This window comes from Helicoverpa zea, chromosome 26, assembly GCF_022581195.2.
Source record: "Helicoverpa zea isolate HzStark_Cry1AcR chromosome 26, ilHelZeax1.1, whole genome shotgun sequence".
Classification (NCBI taxonomy): domain Eukaryota; kingdom Metazoa; phylum Arthropoda; class Insecta; order Lepidoptera; family Noctuidae; genus Helicoverpa; species Helicoverpa zea.
The window spans coordinates 3,389,154-3,416,573 of record NC_061477.1 but is presented as its reverse complement, the minus strand read 5'-3'; the positions used below and the strand labels follow the sequence as shown (position 1 = coordinate 3,416,573).

General features: G+C 37.2%; 2 protein-coding genes across 2 annotated transcripts; one reads left to right on the top strand and one right to left on the bottom strand.

The window, feature by feature from the left end:
• The first annotated feature begins 6,228 nt into the window (after nucleotides 1-6,228).
• On the top strand, nucleotides 6,229-19,034 carry LOC124642878 (probable beta-hexosaminidase fdl). The gene is made up of 10 exons (XM_047181628.1): nucleotides 6,229-6,463; nucleotides 6,706-6,881; nucleotides 7,921-8,132; nucleotides 8,750-9,136; nucleotides 9,533-9,713; nucleotides 10,500-11,714; nucleotides 12,855-12,983; nucleotides 17,188-17,288; nucleotides 18,413-18,530; nucleotides 18,938-19,034. Exons 1-10 carry the CDS (start codon nucleotides 6,383-6,385, stop codon nucleotides 19,032-19,034), a joined length of 2,697 nt encoding a protein of 898 aa, XP_047037584.1. The 5' UTR covers nucleotides 6,229-6,382.
• Nucleotides 19,035-19,628: 594 nt separating this feature from the next.
• LOC124642877 lies at nucleotides 19,629-26,615 on the bottom strand. Its single transcript, XM_047181627.1, has 9 exons — nucleotides 26,425-26,615; nucleotides 25,943-26,081; nucleotides 25,409-25,723; nucleotides 24,116-24,246; nucleotides 23,342-23,577; nucleotides 22,799-22,999; nucleotides 22,078-22,183; nucleotides 21,275-21,491; nucleotides 19,629-20,312 (listed from the first exon to the last, which is right to left on the bottom strand). The coding sequence occupies exons 1-9, from the start codon at nucleotides 26,613-26,615 to the stop codon at nucleotides 19,629-19,631; spliced, it is 2,220 nt and encodes a 739-aa protein (XP_047037583.1).
• Between the last annotated feature and the right edge of the window lie 805 nt (nucleotides 26,616-27,420).

Here is a 27,420-nt window from a genome sequence, read left to right as displayed (position 1 = left end):
AGGTACCTAACAGATTTTTCAAATAGTTTTTCTCAAAAATATTTAGGAATCTTGTATCTGCTACGCTTAGGTACCTTTTAGTGTTCTGTTAATGTATATTTATCCCACCCAAAACAAAAATGTGAAAGACTGCCAAGTTCGATAATATGGGAATGCTTCGCCTATAAAAGAAGTGAGATCTGAATAAGTACCAAGTTCCATACACATACCTCAGTTAAAAATAGTTACTTTTTTAATGATGTTACTTGGCAAGTTTTCATACACCTTGTTATAAACCTACTAAACGCAATGAATCAAGTATTTAATTTTCTATTAAAACTTGCCAAGTAATCATCATTAAAAAGTAACTATTTTTAACTGAGGTATGTGTATGGAACTTGGTACTTATTCAGATCTCACTTCTTTTATAGGCGAAGCATTCCCATATTATCGAACTTGGCAGTCTTTCACATTTTTGTTTTGGGTGGGATTTCATTTATTTTTGTAAGGTTGTTTATTTTATTTTTTTCTTATGATGAAGTTAGTTAAAGAAATGTCTCATTTATACTATTTTTTAGATTTTTTAATATGCACTATGTTTCTTACAAAGAAATGAACTAGATTAACTAAATGGACTAGATTTACCAACTGACTGACATGACATGTTATCATATATTATGTTCGTGGATCAAAGTTACACATTCGTTATTTTCGAAAGTAATTCACACTTGGCCGTTTTCAGATTTTTACTTTACTTTGACTAAATACAAACCTTTGTACCATTCGAAGATATATTATATAAATATAGATAAATTTAGTTCGTTTTAGTTCCTTAGGGGAATAAATTTACACCGGGTATAAAACACCTTCATTATTTTGAAACCGACTCACACTTGGCCATTTTCAGATTTTTCCCTTTAACTTGACATAAAGACCTACCTCCATGCCAAATTTCAAGTCAATACGACCATTGGAAGTGGTCTAGGTTTTTGATGAGTGAGTCAGTGAATAAGTGAATAAGTGTATAGTAAAAATAGCGATTTTCTGACGTCAATATCTCAAGACCTACAATAGGTATATTAATGAAATTTTGTATTTTAGATAAGTGAGGGGGTCTCAACAGATACTAGAAATTTGATATGCGTAAATAAAATAGATTTTGAGTTACAGGGGGGTCGAATTTGGCCCGAAATGGTTCGTGTAATATAACCCACGGCCGGTGTGTCGCTTTTTTGCTCGAACTTGGCGGACACACTGCCGTGTGTCTAGATATTTTTATCCGACAGGTGCAAGAAGGTAACATTGATCATATGTACATTTGACGAGCCTTTTCCCAACTATGTTGGGGTCGGCTTCCAGTCTAAATGGAATACACCTGGATGGATACACCTGAGTACCAGTGTTCTACAAGGAGATTGCATATCTGACCTCCTCAATCCATCAATTCAAATAGATCTATTAAAATGGAAGTATTCTTTAAAATTCATATTTTCTTTGCAATGATAAATAAGTTACAATGTAACTGTATTTTTATTATTGACGTACGATTTGACCTAGTTTTTAACAAGTTGTTGAAATAACAGTTTTACTCGAATAATTGCGAAACTGAAAATAGCCTATGTTTAATTGTTAAAATTTGATGATTATTGAATACTATGAAACCAAAAAATGTCTATGTAGGTGAAATGTAAGTACCTGGGCGTAGTTCTAAAGGTGAAATAATAAATGTGCCCATAGCAAATTGAATTCTATTGTTAAACATATAAAGCATAATTTTATTAATTTTCTTTCCTGCCTACATTAACTTAGCAAATTACTAGGCGTACAATGGGTAATTTTAGGTACTTTTTACGGACAACCTTTTAAAAAAATATTGATGATAGCGAGAAAGGATTCTGTAGGCAGATTTTTTAATTTATTTTTCTTTTAAAGAATGAATATATCATCCTAGGGAACTTCCTCTCGCACTTGGATAAAAAGTAGCCTATATGTTTTCTAACGCCATTTTACTGCCAAGTTTCATCAAAATCTATGCAGTAATAGTAATGAACACAGTAAGCAGACAGATGAACAAACATTCATACAAACAAACCTTAGGAATAATAGGAATACTAAGAAACTTTATTTGTATAGATATTTACAAAAAATGAAAATACAATAAATATAAAAAACCATCCTAGAACCAAAGGCAACCCTAGAGGCTGGCAGCATTACCTCGTTGGATCGCCATGCTGATCCTTCGTCCGAGGTAATAGCCAGCCTTTTGGAGTTTCTTGCCGGCTCTTCTCCATGAGACCAACTTTTTGGAACCGTGCAAATAGTGTGACGTTTCATAGGTGCCTGCAAAGGCCTATGTGAAATAAAAATATTTAGATTTTGATAATTATGTAGTTGCTATGTGCTTTATTTCTTACCGATCCCTAAAACCAAACATTGAGCTTGACCGATTTTTTTGCGGTTAATTTTTTACAATCACTTTTTACCGGCGTTGTTTTCACGGTCAGTTATATAATAGACCGACTGTTGACCTATTGAGCCATGCGAAAGGCCAACACTATTGTTCTTTAACAAATTCATAGAATCTCATGATAATAATTGTATTTTTTTTCTTTGTTTAAAGGTATTTTTGCAGGATTTGTTTGATGTTTCAGCTGTCTTTGGTGTGGTAAATGGTATCGTTTAGATCCAAATATCTAAAACATTTGTGGTGATATATTGATATTCTTTCTGAAATATTTTACACTAACTTCCGCCAGCGGCTTCGCCCGCGTGGTGTGTTGATAAAAAGTAGCCTATTTGTTAATCCAGGGTATCACCTATCTACATACCGAATTTAAATCAAATCGGTCCAGCCGTTTTTGCGTAATTGAATAACAAACAAACATCCATACATTCTCACAAACTTTCACATTTATAATATAAGTAAGAAATAAGATAAAAAACATCTGCAAAACGATGAAATGGAAAAGAAAATCTTGTTATGGTTCTAGGAGTACTTACGTAAAAAAATTTCATTTCAATGGTTTTTGAGGTAGATTTTTAAGTTTTTACGAAATAAGAAACCTCCTTTATTTTGGACAGTTAGTTAAAAAAGAACAGATTAAGCCCACATTTTAGGAAGTAGGTAAAACAATTGGTATGTATTTTACAGATTTCGAAGCTTTATTTATGCGTGAAATTAGCTCCCTCCCAGTTGAGCATTATAACCAAACGATACAATATTGTCTGATAGTAAGAATTATCAGTAAAGTCGATTTTAGAATCCGAGTTTTTTGTATCCGTCTGACGGCCCCTAACATTGCATTGCATCACATATTACTATTCAAACCGGGCTGGTTTGTAGTACTAACTTGTAAAACTAAGTTATAACTTGCACTTGACCTTCCTCAAACTTTTGAAGGTCAGAACAAGATAGTCGCAACTATTGAGATAACTATCTTAATTAGAAGTACCTTAATTGAAATTGATTTAATTAACAGATAGGTAATAATGGATACTAAAAAAATGTCTATATTTTATCTAGCTCCGCCCGTAGATTCACTGGAACCACTTTTCGCACACCCATCCGGGGTATAAACAGTAGATATCCTACGACCATCTCCAAGTTCTAAGCTACCTCATCACCAATTTTCAACCGAATCGGTAGAGCTGGGACCCGATTCTCCTAATTTTACTTAAGCGACATACGATTCACATTCGCCTGAGATCCAATCACGACTCAATTACGATTGAAGCGTATGTGGCATTCCTCTTTTTTTTCTTTAAAATAAACGTTCCTTTTCTGTCATTTAATAATGAATCATTTTGTCTGCAAATGATTTAAGATTGTTATATGATTGAAGAGCAAACTAACGTATAGACCAAAATCACCAAAATGTCAGACCAATCGTAAACCAATCGAATGTCGTTGGAACACGATTGGTCTTATATTAGTAGCAGAATGCCCTATAAGGTTAAAATTGCTATTGCGATTCAATTTCTATTCAATTTTGACATTATTAACTTAGGAGAATCGGGCCCCCGTTCTTAAGTTATGTATTGTGTAGCTAACGCAACTTTATTTTATAAAGATAATGAATTCAATCATACTTGAACTTATTTTGATCTTTCGAAAATTATGAATGGTCCTTAATGTAATTTATTTGATAAGAACTCATACATGTAGGTACATCAATGGCTGATTAAAGATGAATGAAAATAATATCACGAGCAAACTTGGTCTACAAAGTCGAAAATCACCAACCCGCCTTGAGCAAGCGTGGTTATTATCCTTCTCCAATCTCCGTGTGAGAGGAGGCCGCAGCCCAGAAGTGGGACGATAAAAAGGCTGATGATGAAGAAGTCACGAACTGATTTTTTAAAGTAAATAAAGACTAGGCTTATTTATTTATATGTATATAAAGAAAAGGTAATTAATAAGTTAAGATCTCAATAATGCACAAAGATATAAACGATTTTTAATGTTATCTATAGTAGGGGGTAAATGACGAGCAATTAAAAAAAGGAATTTTAACTCATAAGCAATTAAAAACTCGTTAAGTTAATTAATTTGTGTACGTTTATATAATAATTTATATTGTTATGAAATAATATGTAAACAGTGAATTAAATTAAACTTTAGAAACATGCTGTAAATGTTACTTAAGTTATTAACTGAACCTGTCACCGCCCATACATTGCCATACAGGTTCGCACACGACGCGACTAGTCACTAACCAGTTCGTAACGCGTTGGCAACTGATCGCGCGCGACGCGTCGTGCCGGTCGCCGAGCTACTAGGTTACCCGAGTTTACTGTGTTTTGATGTGAAAAATGAATGATCTGTTTATCTGTTTCACGCAGCTCTCGTGCTGCAACTGACAATCTGCAATTCACATTATTTTGGAGATATGGGTGAATCCAAAATCTGCGTCGATTCCTTCGGCGTCTGTTATGATGATAATATAGTATAATGACATCGTCATCTTCGCTCGATCCACTCGACATTTTTATTGCTTCCAATATTTCCCCTTGCTAGGTTTTTCGCACGTGTTTATTTGGTAGTAGAAATAACAGGAGTGACTGAAACCTTGCAATGTGAGTAGCGTCGTGTGCGAAATACAGTTTATAACTAGTTTGTAATTCTAATTACTGATTAATTCCGTCATATTTGAGTAGCTCCATGTGCGGAGGGCCTAAGGCTTACTAGGTGATTAAATCAGCTTACTCGATAAGAAGTACCAATTTTACAAACTACGCATTGTATAAAACAAATTTAAAACAAATTAAAAGTTATAAAACATTTTTGTAACTACGTATGTACTTGATAATGTTATCGAAAAGTTTGTAGTGAAATTGTGGTGTGACATTCAGAATTCATTATAAGGCCATCGATACACGGATGGCAATCGCGCCGGAGAGCGATGGCACAGCGTTTTCGTAGCGGTTTCCGCGGTATACGCACAAAGCAGCCCAAAGCCTGGAAGTTGGTGATTGATACTCCCGTGCATAGGGGATCACGTACCTAACTGTCGTTGGAGTTATGAGAGTAAAGGAATAGACAGTGCACCTATGTCTGCTCAAATGCTTGACCATATCTGCGCAGTTATCTGATCTCCTTAAAAGAGAACTGCCGCCGTGGCCGAAGTCTGATGTCTCTACCGTTTTAAATAACAACCTCTCCTGTATTCATGGTGATTCACGTTGTTACAAACGCCACCTATTCGTTCGGTAGCCCCAGTATAGTGTGTGGATGGATTATGACTACAGCTATCTTCGGATTAAATATCTTTCTTTTCTCCCAAAGCGACATGACATCCGCTTTACAGCCAAGTACGGTATCGTGTGTAAATCGCCTAATGTACAAGTCGAATGTCGAATATTGATAAGTAATATTCTTATCACGGCAGCCTTTAAGTTTTGTCTGTTTAGAACTTGTTACAAAAGGTCATTAGCTACAATGATTAGTAGTTCCTTTTCAATTTGTTTCCGCTTCTGATTGTAGCTATAAGCTGGCTTGGCTCCTATTATTCTGCCTAGGTTTTTCTAAAACATGGTTAATGATCAATCCTTCTCCGTGTGAGAGGAGGCCTGTGCCCAGAAGTGGGACGATAAAAAGGCTGTAACATGCACTGTCCCGGTCTTTGACAGATTGTATGGGTCTAATTATCCAGTAAGTTGCTTCAAACTATGCATCAATAATACAAAGCTCAACAATACTCTTAATAGAGCATGTTTATAAATATATATAACCTATTTCCTAAGAATACTGTTTGTCTATTAAGCATGTAGGTATCTAGTATCTTCTATCTATGGTCGTCATATGTATTTTCATAACCTCACTTTTTGAGTAATTTTACGAGTTACTGACATTTTAATTTGTTAATGTTTTTATTTGTATGTGTTATTTATTATTTTTAAAACAATGTATTCAGACGAAACGTCTTGTTCGGATTGCAAGTTAGAATTAATTGAAAAACGATGGACGCAACTTTTACTGAATTGGGTAAAATTATATTTTACGATTCCGGACCGCTTTGTGAATGTTTAGCTACCTCTGCCAAATGTTTTGGAGAGTCCTTTTCCTAAGATGTTACCTACCTGTTCTGTGTGAACTATTGCACTTACAAAGATAAAGAAAACTAAAGAATAGTCTATAAATGTGACTACCTGTGTTCCAAACCACGAATTTGGTTCTTTTAGGGGATTTATAAAAACTGCTATTTTTCTGTTGTTTTTTTTTTTCAGCTAAACAAATGTGTCCACCCCAAAACGCCCGTGAAGGAACTGCATAGTAAATGTCTGATGGAAATAATCCATAAGTATGAACAAGACATCTGTGCTGATGACATCGACAAAGACATACTGTGTTGTGGTGATATTGAGCAGTTTATCAAGTATAAATACCCGATTTTGAGGCTTAGGTATATTTTTTTAAATTATCACTATAGAACTTATTTGAAAAATTCTGAATGCTGATTGTACATAGTTCAGCTTCAATAGAATGACAGAGAGATTCAATAGGTAGATGTATTAGCAAACTTACACAAGATAAAACATTATAAGTACCTATATCTGTTTCACGTACCTATTCCTATATTCAAAATTCATTGCCCTGGATCTCCCAGATCTAAAAGTATTTGCGGTAAGTTTAGTTTAAAATCTGGTTTGCGGTATTTTTCTCAGATATCTTCAGTAAGATATTTAACAGAATCGTTTAAACTATAGCCTCGTCATTCTGCAAATGATTGCTACCGTGACTCAAAATACCCAGTGGCACTTTCCGAGAAATCAATCGTTACCTTTGTAAAATTCCATAAGACATGTGCGGTCAGGTCGATCGAAGGTCCAATTGAAGGCAGATTTTGATGATTAATCTGTAATATTGGGTTCTTCAAAAATATTGAGTTTCTCGGGCTGATATAGTTATCGGCACGAATCTTGAGCTCTGACCTTCATCTGCGCAGAAGTAATTTATTGGGTTCCTTTTGTGGTATGAAGTGAGGTGCGGGGGCGGGCTAAAGCGGTGATTGGCCCGCAGTGCATCGCGTCATAGCCGTCACTCGGTATTGGTTCTTTGCTAATAAATCACTTCTGCGCAGATGTAGGTCAGAGCTCAAGATTCGTGCCGATAACTATACTAATCTTAGGCTCCTTTCCGTGCGCAAAGCCTGTTTTCTATTAAGTTTCTGAACTTCATTGGTCCATTGAGCATCACATCATTATTCTTGAGCATTTTAAGCACCAGTTATGGGTAATCTGGTATATAACGATAAAGAAAAATGCCGATCGGTAGAATCAGATGAGAGGGGGAATAGAGGGCTATTTTATAGCAAAGTAGAAATCAGGGTAAGCCACAGCCAAGTAGTATAGGCAAGAAAAATACAGGGAGCAAGAAGTAAAGTAATTTAAAATGATACAGGAGCACAAATCAAAACTTCAAATAACCCTTATTAATTCCAGACAATTCTGGGACGCAAAACAATTGCCGAAGAAGTTGTACATCCTACACACGGTCCTACTGTTCCATTGCTGCGTCAGCTCAGTAGATGGCGCTGTGGACAGTGATATTTGCGCCAATCTAGACAAAGATGAACAAGAGATGATATTGAAGTTCTGTGAGAGACTGTCCGATATGGAAGTCACGGCTAATAATATTGAGTGGGCTGTCAGAGGTGCGGATAGCTTGTATATCTATAATAGTATACAAAGAGGAAAGATTTGATCGTTTGTTTGTTTGTTTGAATCGAATAGGCTAGGCACGCAATTACTGGACCGATTTAAATAATTCTTTCACTGTTAGGAAGCTAGATTATCTGCGCTGAACATGGCTATTATGTTTTATCCGAGAATGGGAAGAATTTTCCCTGGGACGCGGGTAAAACCGCTTGGAACAGCTAATTATAAATTTTGCGCCTGCGTCTCAGAAACTAAAATTATATATAGATAAAAAGTTGCTAAAATTATAAGACGTGATGACTTGGAGTTTATTAAGCTAGTTATTGATTGTAATGAAAAAAATCTTGTAAGTCATCATACGACATATTATGATAAATAAATTATGAGATCGTTTATTTTAGAAACTGGATATGGGTAACACGATTTTTACACGTCAAATGTCTCGAGGACGCTGGGTTCGTTCTTTGTAACTGAGAAACACTTTCATACATTTGCTAATTAAGCTTATTTAAGGCTTCTGAACCTATTTACTAGACCTTTGAATATTTTATGACAAGGAAATCTTAAATAACTTCGACTGACCCACTAGCATCACTTAAAATCAATATTCCAGACGCCTACGAAGCTGTAGAATCATCAACAAAACCATACAAAAAGAAGATTCCAGAACGAAAATCGCCTGACATGAAAGCATTTGTATCTGACTCCACAAACCCTTGCACAACATCTGAAGACCTTTCAATGAACTCCATGATCTCCGAACCATCAGCCGCAGAGAGCATGCAAAAGAAATTCGATGCTTTAAAATTCAAATCTTCTATAACTGTCCTACCTTCAGTCGTTACTGACGCTGATAAGTCATCGTATTCAGAACTTGATTACGTCATCAATTACGGGTCGAAATCTGATTTGAGTGAAAAAGAACCTTATGATGATACAACTAAGGTTGTAAGTAAAGTTAACGTTTTTGGGGGTCCTTTGGCCACTGAACTCCCTGAAGGTAAATATAATTTTGATTTTTTAATTTAAAAAATTGTGTTTGTAGACATCATGTGTTATAGAGTGGAGAAGCTTCCAAAAAGTTTCATCTATATCGGTTCGGCCACTGTCAGGTTTTGAACTTAAGTACACATAAGATTCGTTGCTGGGGAGTTTGTTGCGCCACTTCTTCTTCCCAGCAAAAACATGGCACGTAGAAAGTGGTAAAGGGTGGGCGTTTTGGGGGGCTGTCTTTTGTAAATGAACTGTTTCAAACTTTCAAAAAGTGCTGTTTTGCAGCCAAGTTTGAATAAACGGTTTTTGATTTTGATTTTGAGATATACGTAGATTGATGTATTACAACAGAAAAAAAAACATCAAATAACAATCCTCTTCAAAATAATCTGGATGTTTCTAGAACGTCGATGCCAACCAAACTGCTCTTGCAGTAGATGTGTTCCCTCTGGGCCCTGCTGCGGCGACCCTGGTAGTTCCATGGCCGCCTGCGATGGTAGTGACAAAGAAGAAGTCAAAGAAGTGGTCCAGTTCTTGAAGACAGAGAGTAGAATATTTAAACACTTCCGTAAAAAGCGGTGGCGGTAAGTCTAAACTGCTGAAGCAAGTGCATGCAGTGTATAATTTTGGATCAAAGTCAATTAATGTTTTTATTTCTAATAGGCCCTAGTAGGCTCCTTTGTAACGTTACACTAGTTCACAGTTGCAAAAAGTTAGTTCAACGTTAGTTGACCTTGTTCAGATGTTCACTTCTTTTTACGGCTAAACACTATGTTAAACCCAAAATTTAGACAATTTTTGACCCCATATTTACATGTTGTGTTTACAAAGGAAAGGTATGTGCTAACTAGAGCTAGAACTAACTGCACAAATCTATGTAAGTTTAAGCTTAACCCGTTTTTATCAGGTTTAAGTTACCATTCGAATTAAACTGGAAGATTTACCTAATAATAGCAGTGATTGTACTACTGATAATCATAACTACAGTCCTACTTATGGTTCCTTGGAAAAAAATATCCCGAAAAACTTCAATTCCTCATAAGATCGAAGATTTCAAGATAGAGACGGGTCAAGAAGCCAGGTATATGAATCAGGACTTGTTAAATCAAGGGTCTGATGAAAGCAGGTACAATTAAGAAAATTCTTGGGTCAATCGCCTAGACTGTAATAAAATCAGGCACAGAGTTGGATGGGCTGCATGTAAATTATAATGTTACTCTAGCATGGTTTAGACTTTATACATTGAATTTCAAGCAAGATATACCTAAAATTCATTTAGAACTATGAGTCACCACCACTTTCTTTCTTCAGACTCACTGCCGTTTAGTCAGTATAATTTCATATTTATTCGTATATTGTAATCTCAACAGAGTATTCCAAATGAACTCCTATATCTGCAAAAACGGTCTCTGCGAGAAAGTCTACGAGCCAACATCAGAATATATGTACAGCTCATTAAGCAGATGCACTTTAATATGCATGGGTCCCCAGCTATGGCCATATCCCATAGGATACACTTACTTCAGTAAAAAGATCGTAGTCTTGGCCACAGACAAACTTGAATATAAGTTCCAATCAGTACCTTCGGAGGCAGTCCATCTCTATTTAGCAGAAGCTTTCAAACTTTTCCTCGGAGAATTAGCAAAATTGGAAAGGTACTCCATTGGAACAAGACAAATGAATTTATCAAGAGATATAATGATCAAAAAGATGTATATTCAGATGGATGTGGAGTCAGACCCTGATCCTAGAATAAGGCTAGACACGGAAGAATCTTATACAATTAAAATTGAGACTTTGAATAACCAAGTTTCAATGAAGCTATTTGCAGCATCGTTTTGTGGCATGAGACATGCTTTAGAAACTCTTAGCCAGTTGATATTATTAGATCAGACAACTGGGAACCTCATTACTTTATCAAACATGGTTATAAAAGACGCTCCCAGCTACAAATATAGAGGTCTGATGCTAGATACAGGGAGGAACTACATACCGGTACCAGATATAATGAGAACGATAGATGCTATGGCATCTTGCAAGCTTAATACTTTTCATTGGAGAATATCGGATGTAGCAAGTTTTCCTCTGTACTTACCAGCCGTGCCACAACTGTTTGAATACGGATCTTATAGCAAACATCACGTTTATACTAAAGAAGATGTGAAAGCAGTAGTGAAAAGGGCTGGGGTAAGAGGAATAAGGGTTTTATTAGAAGTTGCAGCTCCTGGACCCGTGGGAAGGGCCTGGTCTTGGATACCAGAAGCCACATGCCCAACGAAGAACAGAAACTTTACTTGCAACAATGTTCTTTGTCTTAGACTCGGGATCCACGATTCAGTTTTTGATATACTCCAGATTATTTATTCTGAAATATTGGAGATGACGAAAATATCAGATGTTTTCCATTTGAGCGATAGCGTGTTTTCCTTGGCTAATTGCTTTTATTTGATTGAGGAGAGAGAAGGGTTTTTGGATAAGGCTTTAGAGAGATTGAAGCTGGCTAACAAGGGGTTTTTGCCGAAGTTGCCAATTGTCTGGTATACTGCGCATTTGACAAAAGACTATGAAGCTAGGACTTGGGACAGGTGAGATTCTTCGAATCATCATTTTGCTTTTTGATGGTGAAGGCCAAAATCTCTTACCTACTACTTTATAGTGGCTTATGTTTAACTGATCACCAGATATAGTAACAAATAGCAGACAAAAATAGTAAATGATCACCAAAATGAAACTCGCATTTTAATGTAAAACTATAACCAAATTTTTAACACTTTGCTATCCTATTTAAGTGAAATTACTCCAAAATAAATCATGCGTAAGCCAAAAATAGTAAATGATCACCAAAATTAGACCACCATTTCAAAGTAAGATTATAACCAAAGTTTTTAAATTCTGCTATCCTATTTAAGCAAAATGAGTCCAAATAAATCATTGTTATCCCAAAAGTAGTAAATGATCACCAAAAGTAGTAAATGATCATCAAAATTATACCAGCGTTTTAATATAAAATGATAATCAAAGTTTTTACATCTTGCTATCCTGTTTAAGTAAACTGACTCCAAAAAAATAAGTTCGGCCTGATACAATAAATTTTATAACATTATGGGGACCCTTTTCCTGCACTAGGGTGGAAAATTGTCTATTGCATGCCTCTAAACAGTGCGATAAGAGTGTGTTTTCGAGGGAGTGTATTGAGAAACACATTCTTCTTCTTCTTTCTCCTGCCCTGTTCCCAATTTTACTTGGGGTCGGCGCAATATGTCATTTTCTTCCATTTTCCCCTGTCACTCACACTCACGCATGCATTGCAAGCCGGACACATAACTTAATATGGCATCATAATACTTTATTTGGTAATAAGCCTACATTTTATGGCAATCACAGTGACTTATTTAGGCAAAAATAATACATTGATTTGGTCGTCAAGAGTTGGTGATCATTTACTAAATTTGGTGGTCGAATACAATTTAAAGTGAAGTCGTGACTAAAATAGCTGGTACTATTACATTTTTAGACTTTATTTTTCTGGTGTTCAGTAGATATTTCTGGTTACAAAACTAAGGGTATCAAAGCATTTTATGGTGGTCATTATATTTGTTCCCTTTTATAATGTCTCTATCTAATATTATGTAGGAGATTAATTTCTGGATCTGCCAAACAGATTTTGAAGTCGTTAAGGTTATACTTGGATGTTCCGAAATTCTTAAATAATAGTTTATTCCCAGATATGGAGTGCAACTAACGGAATGGCATCCAAATCCTTCAGAGCAGTTCCTCAGCCGATTCAAGGTCATTCATTCAACTAGATGGGACCTCTCCTGCGATATTAAGAAGCAAAGATGTGTCAAATATAGGTGAGACTTAATATTTTATATTTAAAATATTCTTTATTTAATCGTTCGTATTTTTATACGTGTATATTTATGTACATTTATTTCGTTTTTAGTTTTTGTCATACATGTCTTTCTTGGTAATTAATGCTCCTACTATATTATCTCTGCATCAGCCTAAGGTTGACTGGAGAGGATGCCTGTGGCATTACGTCCGCCTATGGAATATAATGTTGCATAAAGTAAAATAAAGAAGTAAATAGCCTAAAGAAGCTCCTTGCCAAGTAATAGTGATATGCATCGGTATAAACAACAATATATCATATCTATGACGCAACAAGTTACCTCTGCGTTTCGAAAGGGGCGTTAAACTGTGGGTCCCGGGTGTCATTTTCTTGAACAGTTTAGGCAGTCATTACGGATAATCAGAACAATCAAGTCTGACAATATAGTTGGTAGAAGAACTTAGCATAGAAAAGCTATGGCTAAGTTGCACCATTTAACTATAATGGTAACCAAACTACAACCAGCCATGAAATTGCCGCCCAGTTTTCAAATCGGCGATTTGAAAAAAATATATATTCGGTTATCGTTATACATAGTTAAAAATTGCGAATCACCGTGAGTGTTCATTAAGTATGTAAAGCAAAATTTGGACTTTGTAATGGAGTCTAAAGTTCCAGTTTATGTCGTGATAAAAACTAAGGTCATTAGTGTATCTGTCACTTATGTTATTTAATTTGAAAAAAAAAAAAAACTATAAGTATTCTTTACGTTCGGCGACAATATTTGAAAGGGCAAAGTATAGTATAGTATCGAGGTTTTGTTTCTTTGTAGAATTCCTAGTTGGAAGGCTTGATACAACAGTAACGTATATACAGATACCGGCACGGATATTGGGCTCTTGGCGGAAGAGTGGGGATCGCTTTGCGCACCCGTACGCATAAGGCAATAAGGCAGTAAATCGCTTCTGCGCAGGTGAAGGTCATGGCCCCATATCCGTGCCGATAACTGTAACTAATAACTATATGGGCAATAGCCTGAAACGTGGCTATTTTTTTAACAATTATCACACACAATATTATGCCAAAGTAATTCTATAAAAAACCGCGTTTTCCTCATCAATTGGTTGATTTTATATTCGTATGTTTTCTGAGGTAGCATTATTTTTTTTATTTTTTCATATTCTAAGTTTTCTTTTCATTTTCATATTTTAAGTTTTCATACAGAAAATCGAATACAATAATGTCGAAATTAGGTGTGCACCGTAAAGGATTATTAGCACGACTTCTAGTCGTGGTAGGTCTTACATTACAGCACGCATTTAAGTATTGAGTATTGAGTACATTTAATTCATCAATAGTATTTACAATAAAATCAATTGCATATTCCACGAGTATAAAATCTAAAGTCATCACAATTATTATTACACACTCGTGTAAAGGGCCATAGCCGACCCCAATTACTGAAGTCAAATGCATTACCGGACCCAACGGGAGGGCCGTAACCTCTGGCCCTCCCTTATACAATTTGTATAGAACTTACATCATCTTTATATGTTTTGTTATCTTTACACTGTTGTATGTTTAGACTAGATTGTTACAAATTATCTTTTTGACTAGCTTCCGCCTGCGGGTTTAGTCGTTTTCTGGGTTTGACTTTTATTTTAGGGATGAAAAGGCTACCTTTTCATGTCATACGGTTCAGTTTTTATAGCACACAAACAGAGCTACTTTGGCATATATAATATGGATAAGGATAGTCATTTATGTTTTCACCTGCTGAACGAATTATGAATTCAGAATGATCTTACATCATCTATCCTGGATATAGAAAAAATAAATTAAATTTAGCGATATATCATCCGTTTTCTGTAAATTAACAGGACTTCCATAGTTCCAGATACCATGCTTTGAGATTTCTTCTTAAGATTTTTAATTAATATTGAAATATGTAAGTTATTTTGATATGACCTTGACCTTGTCTATATTGGGATCCTTGCAGTATCATACCATAGTGACGCGGTTTTGTTCCGGCAATTACATTTTTAATAGACTAGCTTAATAACCTGGATATGCTCTATGATAAAAAAATTGTCAATATTAGAATACACGACTTAGTCCTTCCACTTGTTTAGTATGGCCAGAATGATTAAATACGCGACTTAATCCTCCCATTTCATTAGTTTGACGAGATCATGTCCTAAGAAACTTTTGCCTCAAATTTCGTTGAAATAAGTTCCGCCGTTTTTCAGGTCCCGTTAAAATTACATCATCATCATCAGCCTATCGCAGTCCACTGCTGGACATAGGCCTCTCCAAGTGCACGCCACTGAGATCTATTTTCGGCTTCTCGCATCCAGCTCCTGCCAGCCGTCTTGCGCAAGTCATCACTCCACCGTGCCTGAGGACGTCCTACACTACGTTTGCCGAGGCGTGGTCTCCACTCTAGAACTCATTTACCCCAACGGTTATCGGTTCTTCGGCTAATATGGCCAGCCCACTGCCACTTCAGCTTGCTGATTCGGTAGGCTATGTCGATGACCTTGGTTCTCTGACGGATTACCTCATTTCTGATGCGATCCCTCAGAGAAACGCCGAGCATAGTTCTTTCCATAGCCCGCTGAGCGACTTTAAACTTGTGGACCAGCCGTACCGTCAGTGTCCACGTTTCGGCTCCGTAAGTCATGACAGGTAGGACGCACTGATTGAAGACTTTTGTCTTTAGGCACTGTGGGATCGACGATGTTAGGACTCGACGTAGCTTCCCAAATGCAGCCCAACCCAACTGAATTCTCCTATTCACCTCGTCCTCAAAGTTGTTTCTACCTAACTGCAATGTCTGCCCGAGGTAAAATGCGAGGTAAATGCCTTTTCTAAACGGGCTATCGAACATTGACAGAATTTTTCAAGTCAGACAAGTAACTCCTAAGATTAGCGCGTTCAAACAAACAAACCAACTCTTCAGATTAATTATTATATTTAAGTATATACTATAGTATAGATTATTATAATGTTCTACATAGCAAGGTGGACTAGTTTGATCATGTTACGTATGTCCCATATGTAACAATTTATGCGCGCACGACTTCAGACAATTGCTCTAGGCTATAACGGTTAACCATTTATGACGTTATCAATACTATTAATATTAGCTACCTATCTATACTAATAAAATAAAAAAAAATGTTTGTTTGTTTGTACCCTTCATCTTCTTCTTTCATGTCGATGACATGTCATATAGTGAGACTACACTATGTCAGCCCAATATGCCGCCATAGCGAGAGCACGGCCGGATGCGCTCATTAAGTCCTCCCGCGAGCAAGATTCAGGGCACAGTGGACATGCGATGAGGTGGGACATGGTCTGCATAGCAGCCCCGCACTCTGTTTGTACCCTAAAAGCTACACTCTTCACGAATACAATAGGCTATTTTTATCCTGATACGGGCACTAGCTCTTTCGGAATTCGTTGGAAAAAATGAAAAATATTTTCATTACAAGATAGTCCATTTATGCAGATGCTGTAGGCTTTTTAAAATTTGTCTCATAGGACCTGAGTGAAAACGATAGCGGAAGCTAGTGGTAGATAATGTTGGTCAAGTTGGTCTCATGAATTCGTCAATTCTAAGCAACATTACATCATAAGTACAATACTTGTTAAAACGCCATTCTAGTGCGTATGTAGGTAAATAAGTTTCTGCTTTGGCTTGCCAAATTCTGATTACTAATTATTTATTTTACATACGACTTTTCGTCATTGGAAAACCGCTATAGGATGCAAGTAAGACAACAAAAAGTGTGTACTTTACATACGGATCTCTGAGGCCGGATCTTATTCCAATAATAAATGTAAATTAAGATCCGGAATTTCGAAACCCACGGATATTTTATCATCCTGCTAATAGACTATTTTGTTTGGGTTCAGCCCAGTATATTTCTCCGTGTTTTTGCATGTTAAAGTGGGCTAGCATTTTTACATCAGTCAGTACAAAATCCAGAAATTAGAATGTCTAACAACCAGTCTTTCCAAGTGGTAGGGTAGATCGATAATGATCTATTCTAGACCAGCCTAACAGACAGACACTGTGTTACTTATGAGTTTGTTGCGCAACTTCTTCTTCCTAACAATAAAAGAAAAGGAGTGGAGGGTGGGAGTTTTGGGGGGTTTTTGTTTCGGCGTTCGAAAAGTGCTGATTTATCACCTACAAATATTTTTTTTGTGTACAGGACATGGCAAGACATGTACGCCTGGAAGTCTTGGAGAAACATTGAAGTCTTTACCATAGAAGGAGGAGAAGCAATGCTTTGGACTGATATTGTTGACTCGGGTAACGGTTCCCAATAACCTATCTACGTGTTGATTTGGTTATTAGAGATAGAATCTAGCAGAAGGGAGTGGATGTAAGTATGACGTCTGACAGAGAGGAACGGAAGAAAAAGATATGTAGCGCCGACCCCAAGCTGACTTGGGAACAGGGCAGGAAGAAGAAGAAGATTAGAGCTAAAATCTTCACATTAGACCCATACAAGTACTTAATGTCAAATTCTTATCTTTAATAAGCAAAATCACAGTTATATCCATGTATATAATATTGTTCACTTGGGTTAGCAAGCAGTATGCATGAAGCTTGGTCTTTGTGATGGGTAAGTGTATTTCCTTCGTTTGCAAGGCCAGCTCTTGTAGGTGCAGGTTTTTCAAATTCTGTCTCATCATTTATCACAACTTTATTTGGGGTAGAGCAGTATATTTTTACGCTTATATATTAGCTTATATATTATAAAGTCGGCAATATTAAAATGGAACTGGGCCGGACACGTCAGCCGAATGCATCCAGAAAGATGGGCCACTATCGTCGCTCAGTGGACACCTCAGGATAGACACCGTAGGCGGGGTAGGCCCCGGAAGAGATGGCGTGACGACCTGGACGCCTATTGTCGAGACTGGTGGGCTCGGTCGAAAGATCGAGAAGTGTGGAAGCAAGATGGGGAGGCCTTTGCCCAGCAGTGGGACATTATGGGCTAAAAATTATAATAATAAATATATTAGCTACACTTGTTACTATGTATGTAAGAAAATTTTGGAATTTTAATTTGACTTCCCGGTCTTCGATTAGGATTAAATTTTGCAAAGGTTCTGAGTTCTGATGACAATACATGACTAGCGTAGTTTTTAGTTTTTAAAACTATTTTTTTATCAATCCTTATTCTTCTATCGGAAATAACATTATTCCTAGTCATATCAACTATCATTTATCTATCGTTTCTTTGGTCATTCTTTTTCCCTATATTATACATATCTATGTGCATACTTTGTTCACCTTCAAAAACTTATATACCTACTTAACTTTACTTGACGTCATTATTGGCCTTAAAATTTTTGAGTTTATCTATTACAAATAACCAAAAATCTTTTTTTTTTTTAATATTTAATAAGTACAACATATTTTTGCAGGTAATTTGGACTACCACTTATGGCCAAGAGCGGCAGCCGTAGCAGAACGCTTGTGGTCTGACATCGCTCTCAACGGGTCTGTCACGGGACCAGTTTACGTCAGATTGGATAGCCATAGGCAAGTATTCGTGGGATACTGTAGTTGACTAAAGGAGAAGGAATTTTTCTATAGGTTGTGTACATGGAGAACAAAATGAATAGCGGAGTGCCATATACCATAACGAAAAATCGCCTAAGTGGTGCGCCAAAAATGCGGGAGAGCGGGGACTGGACCCGCCCATTTTTCGTCATACCAAAAATCGTTAAGATGTCTCAAAGTATCCGAACGCCAGTTAGTTCACTCGTAATAGATTGTTTTGGTCATTCCCACGCTACGAATTTGACCTAGAAGAAGGCACCTGACCTACCTGCATTATGGCATCTCAGCTCATCTTTCCTTACTCCGCCCGTAGCTATAATGTATGACTTACGGAGCCCAATAGTTACACTTCTTTAATTTTGAATTATCCGTGTTTTTGTCCACAGATGGCGCATGGTGTTAAAATCAGTTCAAGTGCAACCAATATGGCCGCTTTACTGTAGTTTCAGTCCCGGTATTTGTTTACAAAAAATAAAGAAATAATGTCATCTGCGTATTATTATTTTCCTTAAAGGGCGTGAACTTTCTAAAATTACTTTGGCTACATAATAAGAAATAATTTTTCTTATATAGGAAACAATGGTAGGTACTCAGTTGAATCCGGTTAGACTGGAAGCCGCCCGGGAGATGGATACGTAAGACTTTGCTTTCGCTTTGACTATTGCGTATCGTTTGCTTTGACTAGAAAAGAACTACACATTATTCTAAACTAAGAATGGTGAATATTTCCTTCTGTGAGTGGTCTTCAGAAAAAAAAGTCTTATTTTAAACAAGGTGTTTTCCCGCGGTTGCTTCCGCTTTCCGGGGAATTTCGTCCCGTACCCGGATATAAATTATAGCTTTTGTTACTCGGGAAGAGTGTAGCTTTCGTGAAAGAATATTTCGAAGGTGCTTTTGGAATATAAACTGGCAAAAAAAAGTTTAATCTTTATTATATTAGTACAGAAGTGTAGTCAAAGTCATAGATGAAAAAATATCATAATTCCTCTGTTTATACAATTCTATGTAAAAAACTTAAATAATACAAAGTTCAGTGGGTCAAATAGTAAAACATTGTTTTTATATTTATTGCAATTTTTATTGTGAAGATAAAGTATTAGTAACATTATTGTCTAAGGCTGTAGCATTATTAAATACAGGCATAATTGGAGTGGTACTGTTAAATAAAACTGTATAATTATTTATATCGGGTAAAATAATATTAATAATTAAATTTTTATTATCAGGTGTAATATTTAGCGTTCCATTTGCTTTTGTTGCGAGATTTTCATTTCGACGTAAATTTGTTGTAAAATTATTAATCAAAGTGGTATTATAATACTCAAAGACAATATTTGCCTTTTTTGTCGAATAATTCGTATTAAGATTTTGATCAAATAAATTATAAGGAACTTCATAAGGCAAAGAAACGTTCAAATCATAATTATGTTTACCCTGATCGGTTATATTCAATCTTTTTTTAGGATCGACAGACAATTCGTTACTAATTTCAAAATGAATTTCTTTTCTTTCCAACTCGGGCATTTGGTTCTCGGGATCAAAGGAAATATTTGCTTTGGGAGGGTTTTGAAGTTCTAAATACATTCCTAGACCGTTATAGTAAGTGCCAGCAACGAATAAGACCAGTCCAAAGGTTAGCATGACGAGGAATCTTAGAAGTCTCCATTTGCAGCGGCCTAACCCTGGGTGCTCCCAGTCCAATATGAGCTCTATGAAGTAAGGGTAGATAAAAACTGCGGGACTTGTACATAAGGCACCGACCTGGAAGTAAATAAAAAAGAAATATAAGTATGGCGCAATCTTCACCATGCCGGACTGCCGAATCTGGGGTAAAGTCCGATTTACGGTCCGATCGACATTTGTGTGAAGAGCATGCTTGATGGTCGTGGTTAGGGTATATATGTATTTATAAACTAGCTTTTGCCCGCGGCTTCGCTCCCGTCAACTGACTTCTCTACTTTACCCTATTTTTTTTTTCATAAGAACCTTCTCCTGACAATAACAAACATCATCCTCCGAGCCTTTTTCCCAATCATGTTGGGGTCGGCTTCCAGTCTAACCGGATTCAGCTGAGTACCAGTGCTTTACAAGAAGCGACTGCCTATCTGACCTCCTCAACCCAGTTACCCGGGCAACCCGATACCCCTTGGTTAGACTGGTGTCAGACTTACTGGCTTCTGACTACCCGTAACGACTGCCAAGGATGTTCAATGACAGCCGGGACCTACAGTTTAACGTGCCATCCGAAACACAGCCAACAAGACAATAACAAACACAACAAAAAAAGAATTAGCCAAATTGGTCCAGGCGTTGTTGAGTTATGCGCTTACCAACACATTTTGCGAATGCGATTCATTTTTATATTATAGAAGATATGTAGCTATGTGTAGTTTATCAGTTGTGTTAGCACTCATAATACCAGTTACCATGGGGTTAACCGACAGTGTGTGAAAAGATGTCCGACATTATATAGGAACATTTTGTGCTGCCGACTGCAGCGACTGACGAAACATGATCATTTACTTGAGTACCTAAATATGGTCGGCAGTTGCAGTTGTTATCGATTTGGCCGAGTAACTGGGTTGAGGAAGTTAGACAGGCAGTCGTTTCAATTAAAACTATGCTGCATCAGGTTAGAGTCTAACCTGATGCAGCATAGTTTAACCGTTAGACTGATGGCCGATGAAGATATGTGTAGTAAGAATAAAAATGTTCAAACTTACAATCCCCATCAATCTTGTAACATTAGGAAGACAATAAGCGACCATTATCAAGATGATCACATGGATAGTTCTATACAGCCGCTCCCAAAACCAATAGTTGGACATTTGATGGTGCCTCTTGAGGTAAAACCATTCCACATCGAAGGCCACGTAGAAACACATGGAGTATATAACGTACAGGATTATACAAAGTCCCACTTTTAGAGTTACTGCGAAACTGGAAAAATAGAATCAGAAGTTAAAGGGTAAGTACTTATTTGAAAGAGTCTTAAAATCAATTGACTGGTGCCATATATTGTGGTGGTGATAAAACTAATATCTGAATCTTTTTTGCGCAATTTCCCGTTTCCTGTAGGAACTACTTTCCACACCCGTAAACAAATATATTACTTACTAGGCATATGCCTTCCTCTATAAATGTGCTATCTGAAACTGAAATATTTTTTTTATGTCGGCCCAGTAGTTCCTGAATTTAACGTGTTCATGCAAACAAACTCTTCAGTTATAGTCAGTATGGCTTTAGTTTAAATTTGGGAGATCATTAAAATTTTATGTAGCACTAGCTTTCGCCCGCGGTTTCATCTGCGTCCCTAAATTACTTCTTCCCGTAGCCTGATTTTGACAAAAGCTATCTTATTTCCTTCTCCCGGGTCTAAGCTACCTCTTCTATTATGTTCAGCTTTATCGGTCCAGACGTTCACGCGTGATGGCGTCACCAAGGGATGTAGGAATTAATTTTTATATGTATGTAATATCCTCTCCTCCTTAGAATATTTTAATAAATTATGTGAAATTTCACTTACGGTGAAAATGGCAGATGTACGGTGATAGGCGACACAGCAAAGTTTCCATAGTGCCAGAACCCAACAAACCCTACTGTTATCATAGCCACTGTGTTTATTGACATCGCTGGAAAATAACATTTAGCTCATTAATGTTCAGTAAGTACATATTTAATGACTTTCAGGAGCTCGTGGCATCCGGTTAGACTGGAAACCGACCTCAACATGGTTGGGAAAAAGGCTCGGAGGATGGAGGGGCTCGTGGCATGTTACCCAGGTAACTGGGGTGAGGAGGTCAGGTAGGCAGTCGCTCCATGTAAAACATTGGTACCTAGCTGGACCTAGTTAAACGGAAGCCGACCTTCACAGTTGGGGAAAGGCAAGTCAACTAGTGAAATCAGGGGCCCTCGACTAGGTAATAGACATATGTAAGTAAGCTAAGATATTAGGTAAGATATCAAAGTTCACTTTTATTACTCAAAGTCCTGAGCTTTTAAAATAACTGTTATTGCTATTCCTTGATAATATAATGATCAGTTCGTCCAAAACAAATTGCACACATAGTCCCTATTTATATGGCCAGTTGTACCATAATATGGGTAGCGAAAATGAGTCATATCATACTCACTATAATCTGGCAAAACTGGACTAAGTAAGACTAAACAGAATGATATCCAAAGGAAGATTGAAAATTGTAACATGATGAAGACGGAAAGCTATTAGAAAATCAAGACATACAAACCAATTATGACAACATTGTGAAATTTCTTCGGTTCATTCATATTATTCTCGACAGGCAAAGCGTAACTAACTGGTTCTAGTACAAATGTGCAAACGCTCATAAATTCGAACAATCCCATTACACTTCTATAAGGCGCACGATCCAGTGGACTTACTTTGGAATTGTGGAATGCATACCATAAGGTTATTACGATTAGGACAACTGGAAATAACAAAGAAAATTTAATAAAAAAAAAATCACTTTAATTTATTTGTTTAGCTGTTTCCCTGCGGTATTAGCCGTGTCCCGGGGGAAACTTCTTCCCGTAACCAAATAAAATATAGCCTTTGTGTCCCGGAGATCGTTTACATTTCCAACGGTGAAATATTTTTTTTTTAATCGATGCATTTATTTTGGAGTAGGTTAGGGTAAAAACAAACAATCTGTTCAGGCGTCAAAGCGTGATTGAGGATCGAATATTCAAAGACACAAAAAGCGTGTACACGAAAGTATACACACTTACCTATATGGCTTCTATATATGGCTTCAGTAGGAAAGACTTACCAGCAAACATATCACAAATTAAAGCAAAAGGAGCTAAAATTTTCAAATCTGTGACCATGCAGATGATTATACATGGTAGCATTAGTATCAGAATATACACTTTGAGTGGCGGGTCGTCAGTATCATTGATTGTATTATCCCCTGAAACCAACTCCTTTAAATTCCTGGCTATCATGATGACCAGGACACAGCAGGAACCGTAGAGGTTGAGCATAATTGTAAATTCGACTAGATATCTGAAAACATTTAAGTGGATAGATAGATAATCATAGATCTGGGGAGTTTGTTGCGCCACTTCTTCTTCCCAGTAATAACACTTTATAACGATGGGTTTTTGGGGTTTCTGACGTTCGAATAGTGCTGTTTTTCAGCGTACTTTGAAAAACTGTTTTTTATTTATTTTGAATCGAGATGCGACTGCCAATACTGCAGTGAGTGAGTAAAATAAATTGGCTAAAACTGCATTACCGTATTGTGTATACGACTATTTTATGCACCCAAATAAAAAGCCTATCCTAGCTTCCTCGGTAAATGTGCTATCCAGTACTTATAGATTTTTTTTTTAAATTGGACGAGTAGTTTCTGCGATTAATACGCCCAAGCAAATACAAACTCTTCAACTTATTTTTCTAAGCGTTTATCCTGTCTTGTGACGGGGTCCGCTTTTCTTAACTTATTCTTACACTACGCTCTGTTCAGGGTATATTCCTCGCGGAGTTCGCAGATTTAATTTTTTTTTCTACAAACTCTTCAGCTTATAGATTTCACCCTTACCTTAAACATCTGGCCGTTTTGCGAAATAGCTTCCATGGACATAGAAGCACGGTCGCTTCCATTATATCAGGGTATGTGAGCGTAGGCATCACGACTCGACCGTACAGTTTCTGAGCTGACCACACCAGGGTCTGAGGCAAATTATATTATTATATACTTGTTTAACAATGTCACCATAATAAATCAGAGGATAATTAAAGAAAATATAACAAAGATTTTCATCAAGTATGTATGACTTAACAACGTAGAATTGAGCGATTCGAATCAATGCGCAAGTTCTTGCGATGCGTCGCGTCGTGTGACCTCCCTGATAGGCTGATAATATGCAGGTATTCACTTAACAAATAAAAGCCATCCAAAATGTTGATTTATACTTTAAGATGGCACTTATAAATCTAACAGATATTTCTTTTGTGACTGTACGGTAGACTGCACATCAGTGGTAACTGTCATGCAACTGAACTCAATAGTAATTTTTTATTTTTTATTTTTTTTATTTTTTTATACTTCATGCACATTTCGTACAATGGCGGACTTAACGCCTTAGGCGTTTTCTCCCAGTCTACCTTTAGGTGGTGGAGAAATAGCAGTGGTAGGTGCAAGGTTTTTGTTTGGATAGTTAGTTTAAAAGTATACAATATATATATAGATAATAATACATAATATACATACATACATATAATTGCCAGGAGAGATAAAGAAATAGATAAAAAAAAAAACAATCTACGGTAGCGATTCTGCCAATTTCCTATGGATGTGGTCGCGTAATTTCTTTTTGAATGTATAACGACTGTTAACCATCCTGACTTCCAGAGGTAGCTCATTCCAGAGAAGAATAGATTTAACAAAGAAGGAAGAGTGAATGATATCTGACCGGTGAGCAGGGCAGTGAAGAAGACGATTATTAGAGGAGCGGAGATTTTTGCTATGTTGAGAACATATATATTGGAAGTGAGGAGTTAAATAAGAAGGCGTACAGGGAGAGTGTAGAATAGAGAAAAGAGTAGTTAATGCCCTCATCACACGACGTTGTCTTATCGGTAGCCATTTAAGTTGCGCTCGATAGGCTGACACATGATCGTACTTGCGGAGATTAAAAACGAATCGAATGCAATTGTTGAGAAGCCGGTCAAGTTTATTGAGCAGATCTGCATTCAGGTCATAGTAGCAAACATCACCATAGTCGATTATGGGAAAGATTAAAGTTTGCATAAGCGTCGCCTTCACGTTAACTGGGAGAAAATTTTTCAAGCGATAGAGGAACCGCAGCGTGCTGGTCACTTTCTGACTAACAGCTGCAACCTGTGATTGCCAATTCAGCGTGGAGTCAAGGTGTAGGCCAAGATTTTTCACAGTGCAGCTGTAAGGAATGTTAACCCCGTTAAACACTAACGTTGGTAAACCAAGACCATCAACTTTGCTCATAGCTCTCGAACCCCCAATAATGATGGCTTGACACTTGGTAGAGTTAACCACCACCCCAAACCTATCAGACCAAGTCTTCACCACTTCTAAATCAGCATTAATTTTGTCAATAGTATCAGTCAAGTCAATGGCCTTGGCGTGACGGTAAAGCTGCAAGTCGTCGGCATAGAGATGATACGAACACTGAAGCTCGAGAGTGAGTAGATTTATAAATATCGAGAATAGAAGAGGTGAGAGTATGCCGCCTTGTGGAACGCCAACATTCAATGTACACCAACTTGATGAGCCTTCATCCACCCGAACAGACTGCTGGCGATCCCGAAGATAAGAAGAAAACCAATCTAGAGCTTCAGAAGAGACCATCGAATAGGATAGGATGGATAGTAAGATATCGTGACTGACGGTATTGAACGCATTCGAAAAGTCGACTAGAACCAGCACTGTTAGGTTAGCATCTTCCGTAGCCCGCCTAATATCGCCAGTCACTTTAAGGAGGGCAGAGGAAGTGCTGTGGCCTGGCCTAAACCCAGATTGTAGCGGGCTAATGAGTTTATTTGCATAAATAAAACGCGCAAATTGTTTATGAGCACAAGCCTCAAGCACTTTGGACAGGAAGGGAAGAATGGAGATTGGACGGAAATGACTGGGGAGAGTGGGGCTGGAAATTTTGGGAAGAGGACGTACGAACGCTTTACGCCAAAGCAACGGGAAAGTTCCAGAGTAGAGGGAATAGTTGACGATATGGGTGATAACAGGAAGGATCGGGACAAGGATGGAAATAATCATTTGGCGACTGATGTTATCACATCCCATCGCTTTAGACTTAATGGATAGGATAATTCTTCTGATAAGTACGATTTTCCTGTGAAACTGTTACCACTGACCTGAAGTTGACTGTACTTGTGACTTTGGCGGGTACTAAAGTAGTTATTTCAATGTATGTGTGAATCATACTTACACAAGAGCAATAACCAATGAGAGCGGCCAGAGCAATGTTGACGACTAACGCCGTCCAGATACCACATTCCATGTAAGCTCCATGTAGTACCACCAGACCTCCGCCGAGACCAAACATCAGCATATGAAATACTGACTCTATAACACTTGAAAATAATATAAAACATAAATATCGTAATAATATGAATTCAAAAACTCATTATCTGCCGAGCCTTTTCCCAACTATGTTGGAGTCCGCTTCCAATTTCACCGGATGCAGCTGAGTACCAGTGTTTTATAAGGAGCGATTGCCTATCTGAGGTAACCGAGCTACCCCTTGGTAAGACTAGTTATCAGACTTACCCTTACTTGGAGTTGCTGGATGTTACTTGGTACTCAGTTACGTCCAGTTAGACTGGTAGTTGAACCCAACATAGTTGGGAAAGAGCTATATAGGCGTATGATGATAACAGAGAAGAATAAAAAGTCGAAATAAAATATAGCAGTTGCCAAATAAGTTTGGTAACAAGACATTAAGAAAAATAAGACTAAGCAGTGTTATACATTCTGAATGGAAAACTTAATACTTACGTATTAGGTGCTGATGCAAAAGTTCTGTTAGCACGAAAATCATATTTTTTGGCATCCACTGGATTATTTCTGGCTCGAAACCTGGCTGGTGGGCCGTAGCCTCCAAAATAACTGGGGAGCTAGTAGAAGGTTGGTTAATAAGGCTATATTAGTTTTGTGGCTATATATGTTACGGTTAGTCAAAAGCAAAAAAGGGGGATTCGAGTAACTGGGTTGAGGAAGTCAGATAGAACTCAGCTGCATCTGGTTAGACTGATAGCCGACTCCAATATAGTTGGGATAAAGGATAGGTAGATGATATTTTGCACTTACTCTCCAAAACGGAAAATGTGTATTTAGTCAGAAAATGTGTG